The sequence below is a fragment of the Macadamia integrifolia genome, chromosome 5 (assembly GCF_013358625.1).
Source record: "Macadamia integrifolia cultivar HAES 741 chromosome 5, SCU_Mint_v3, whole genome shotgun sequence".
Taxonomy (NCBI): Eukaryota; Viridiplantae; Streptophyta; class Magnoliopsida; order Proteales; family Proteaceae; genus Macadamia; species Macadamia integrifolia.
This window is the reverse complement of record NC_056561.1, coordinates 8,132,333-8,136,756: the sequence shown is the minus strand read 5'-3', so window position 1 is coordinate 8,136,756 and position 4,424 is coordinate 8,132,333. Positions and strand designations below refer to the sequence as shown.

Below are 4,424 nucleotides of genomic sequence, written 5' to 3'. Positions count from 1 at the left end.
CCCCCCCCCCCCCCCCAATTAGTTTGGACTGAGGCTTTCTGAGTTTGAGTTGCGTTGGGGCCCTTATTCTTTCATTTCCAGGGCTCTCTCGTCCCCTTCTCTCTTTCACATATGAAATCTAAAATTGTCAAACAGTACAAAACCTTAAGGCCCTGTCCATTAGTACTTCCGAATGATTCCCAAGAATCTCCAACTTGAAGGACTTACCTTTCTCCTCTCATTTATTGCAATCTTTGTAGGAGTTCTCCAATTGTTTATCTTGGCAGTTGGTCCCCCCTCCTACATTTCCATCCATATCTAACCAACAAAATCTAAAGGTTTACATTTGGCCATGTGTACCCCCATATTGTCAAAAGAAGCCAGCTTTAGACAAATTGTCCCACCCACATACGCACGAGAGAGAGAGAGAGAGAGAGAGTGAAGAAAAAACTGGTTTGTTGTCTATGACATTTATTCAAACAGGTGGGAGGTACAAATTACATAAATCATAGAATCACCAAATGGTAGAAGGGAAGGCACATCAATCCAACAATATTTATCAAATAGAAAATGGCCAGAGAACAAGCAATGAAGATGAAATACCACATGAAGTCTATGTAACCTAACCACCACAGCCCCCTCAATAAATCTCTCCCCCTCTATTCACAGAAACAGACCCAACTAAATGAAATTGACAAGAGGTAATAAAATAGACCTGACCATATGAATCAAGAAACACAGAAATTACATCCCAATTCAAAGCTCATTCAAGGCAAGGCTCCCTCTTCTAGATGGTGGTGCTGGCCTCAGCCCTGGTTGCTCTGCTCCGGTGGTGCCGCTTCCCACGGTGATGTCGGCCTCCCCCGAATGTAACCGGGTCAAACCCACGAAGCCGCTCCGCCTCACGTGGGTCGATAACACACTCAGACAGTGGAGTCGGGTATCGGACCCGGTCATAGCAGTATGAGTATTGCAATTGCTTCTTCCTGAAATTAAGCATTTTGGATCTCTGCTCCGATGTGATGCCGGTTTCAACATTGAGGGCATTAAGTGAATCACCGGCGTCGCACTTCCTCGACGACAATTCGATCGGGTCCACAGCACAGCCATGGAGCACCAGATCCGAGAATTCAGCAATATAAGGGGCATATTTGTAATTCACTTTGTACTTTCCGCCGTTGGTAGCCCATGTAGAACCATCCCATATGGTAGAATATAAGGACATTGGCTTGGAGGGGAAGTCTCCACCCATTGATTCAGTCCTCTTAATCTCTCTTATTGGAACTTCATCAACATAAAATCTGGTTCAATTAAGAAATAAAAAGATTGAGATAAGCCCAATAAAAAAAATAGAGAACCTCAGATGAAGATGATCCTATCCCCTCAAGAACTAGAGCATTAATCTTCACTAGATTGGGTTCTAGACAAGGAAAAGCACAAGTAAAGGAGCTGGGTTTTTTTTCTAATCACTAAGAATAATTTTGAATTTTCATGGAGATAATTTATAGATTGCAAGCTAAACAAAGGAAGAACAGACCCATAATTTAACAGGATTCCTTACTAAGCAAGAACTAACAAAATTAATTACCAGAGGATATAATAATAAAAGGAACCTTCCATAAAAAAGATAACTTTCTGTAAAAATCTCCAGAAAAAGAGAATTTCTCCACATCGAAACATCCAAAACAGCAAGAGAATCGATACCGAACCATGATAGATTAGAAACAAAATTTGGAGAAGAAAACATGTTTAAAGCCAAAAAAGCTGAAATAGCAGAAGAGGAATATCCAGTAATAGAAATTCTAAAGAAAACCCAAGTGGAGAGATTTTAGTATTTCAAAATGTTTACATGATGAGATTCTCAGCCCAGAGAATGCTGTACTGATGAAAATCTTCGGAAGGATCGAACCAGAGACCGTATCTCTCTTCCCTACCGGTGCTCGTGCTTCCGTTGCCGTAAATATTCGTCTGAATCCTCCATTCCTTTCCTCGAATATTCCCCAGAAACTCGAAATCCAATTCATCATGGTTTGCCTCAAACATATCTCCATTTGACATCTAAAGCAAACCCACCAGTGAAATCAAAAAAGCCTAACAAAAAAGAACCCAGAAAATATATATATGATCGGAGTCTGAATTAGTCGATCAAAAACTCACATAAAATGCGACGACGACGCCGGCTGTGTAATCTGCCGGTAGCTTTATCGAAGCACTGAAGAACCCATGCAAGTAAAGGTCCTGAGAGACGAACCCAGCACCTGTTTTTCCCAGAGAAATCAGAAATAGAAAAGAACAAAGGAGTAAAGAAACAGAAGAACAGAGCAGAGAATTGACCTGATCTTTCATTTAGGGACATATGAACAGTTTTTCCATCCTTTAATATCATGAGATTATTATCCCCAAACAAATGAGAATACCCTTCATCGAACGACAAGATGGGTATGTTCCGATTCTTAGGAGATGCAGAAGCCAAAACCAAGAAAGAAAAAACCATGAAAAACCCCAAACGATAACCCACCATTTTTTTTTCTCTCCTCTTCACTGTGTTATCTTTCTACTCTTTGTTTTCGTATATTATAAAACTCTCTCTCTCTCTCTCTCTCTCTCTTCTTGAGAAGAAGAAGGAAGCTCGACCCCTCTACAGTAATGGCAATCAGCCCAGAAAAGTCACTGTGACGAAGAAAGAAATAGATTGACGGGGATAGAGAGAGAGAGAGAGAGAGAGAGAGAGAGGAGGATGTAAAATAAGAAAGGATAATAGGCTCTTTTTATTGGGGAAGGAAGTGAGGTGTCGGATTGCCGATTTAAGCAGGAAAGAGCCAAAGATGATAAAAAAAAAAAAAAGGGATTAACAATAAATTAAGTGGTAATTCCATTCTATTTAATAAATTAATTAATCATGACCGTTAATAACAAAAAAGGGAACTCCAGCGGGGGTTTATTTCCTTATTGAATTAAACGACGCTTCACTTCACCTATTCTTCTTCTGATTTCCGTGTTTGGGGACAGGAGAGCCTTTCTTTTATTACTTATTTTTGTTCTTTTATTGTCTCTCCTCTCTTTCTTTTAAGGGATGTCTTAATTTAATTGCTAAGGCAAAAATTCTTATGTTATTAAAGTATGTTATTAAGGAATGAAATCAAAATATATTCATATCAATCCGGCAAATTTTAATTTGGGATTAGCCTTAGTCGATCCAGCCAATCCGATCCCAAGTTATTAACACAAATGGAGAATAAAAAATGATTAAAAATATTTAGCCTTTTATGTATCGTTTCAGTATTGATCGTATCAGCTAATCCATATCAGTATCGATCTACATCGATGACAATATAAATACTGAAAACTTCCATGGTAGAACATAGGGTAAAAATGTAAAGAAAATGTATGGTATCAATATTTTTTTAAGTGCAAAATCACCCCGTATGACCGATATGGATTGACATCAATACTGTTACAATACGTATTTTTTCGGTGCAACCGATACCAATGTGTAATATTTCCTAGAGGGTACGCTCGCTAATAAGTTGAAAAGACGGGGTATTTGAATGAAGCCATGGATATTTTTAAAGTGGGGAAAATGTGGTGAAGAATTGAATCAGTAAAAATTAATTGGCGAGAGAGATTTGTCTTCTAAGTTACTCCTCGTGGCGGTGAAGTGACAGCGTGTCTCCTCCCACATCATCCACATCAGCAATTAACTAGCCGTTGCCTCGTTACACGAAGATTGGGTCCCACACATAAGGCCCCCTTTTCTAGACATGAATCTGTGACTGAAGAGTTTTTTTTTTGGTAAACCGTGACTGAAGAGTTGACAGCAATGGTTCGTTGTCTCTCATCCTTTACTTGCAGCGTAATCTATGGGATGTTAACGCCGTTAATTCTGGCGGTAAAATAACGTCAGTATTGCAATAAAACTAAAAGGGAAGATCAAAGATCCCATCATCTAACGCCCGTGACCGTCCCTCCCCATAATTGGGTCCTACTCATCCTAACAACAGTAGGTCCCACCTCTCACGCGCAAAGAACGTAAAATAAAAAAATTGGGATTATTAATCTGACTTTTCTGTCCCTTTCTCTTGGGAATTACGCTCTTTCTGAAGGCTTGGGGAAACTGGAAACCATTCCCGTTTCCATTTCAGTTTCCGCAACCCCAGCGTAAACTAATGCGAACGCTCCCTGCTTTAGCTAATGTGCACACCAATCCGGGTTCAAATCCTTTTCAGGGCTCTTCTCTTTTGCCCTTTCAAACCCATTTTTGTTTTTTAAACATTTAATTTTCACTGGTACCTAAATGGGAAAACAGGGAAAGGGTTGTGATCCCAATGTGCATAGGGGATGATGCTCCCTCTGCTCCAAATCATCTCCCTATAAATAAGGGGCTTTAGTAAATTCTGTCCGTCTGATATGGATCTCAGAAAATATGGGATCCCTATTTATCTATT

At 39.6% G+C, this 4,424-nt stretch overlaps 1 protein-coding gene across 1 annotated transcript; it reads right to left on the bottom strand.

The window, feature by feature from the left end:
- Positions 1 to 418: 418 nt before the first annotated feature.
- Positions 419 to 2,713, bottom strand: LOC122078203 (probable xyloglucan endotransglucosylase/hydrolase protein 28). Its single transcript, XM_042644091.1, has 4 exons — positions 2,314 to 2,713; positions 2,137 to 2,237; positions 1,829 to 2,037; positions 419 to 1,280 (listed from the first exon to the last, which is right to left on the bottom strand). Exons 1-4 carry the CDS (start codon positions 2,498 to 2,500, stop codon positions 767 to 769), a joined length of 1,011 nt encoding a protein of 336 aa, XP_042500025.1. The 5' UTR covers positions 2,501 to 2,713; the 3' UTR covers positions 419 to 766.
- Positions 2,714 to 4,424: the final 1,711 nt, after the last annotated feature.

Coding starts and splice junctions, on each gene's coding strand:
- LOC122078203 (XM_042644091.1), bottom strand. CDS start 2,500: ATGGTGGGTTATCGTTTGGGGTTTTTCATGGTTTTTTCTTTCTTGGTT. Junction 2,038..2,136: donor GCGTCGTCGTCGCATTTTAT/GTGAGTTTTTGA, acceptor GGTTTGCTTTAG/ATGTCAAATGGAGATATGTT. Junction 1,281..1,828: donor TGGGCTGAGAATCTCATCAT/GTAAACATTTTG, acceptor TAATTGAACCAG/ATTTTATGTTGATGAAGTTC.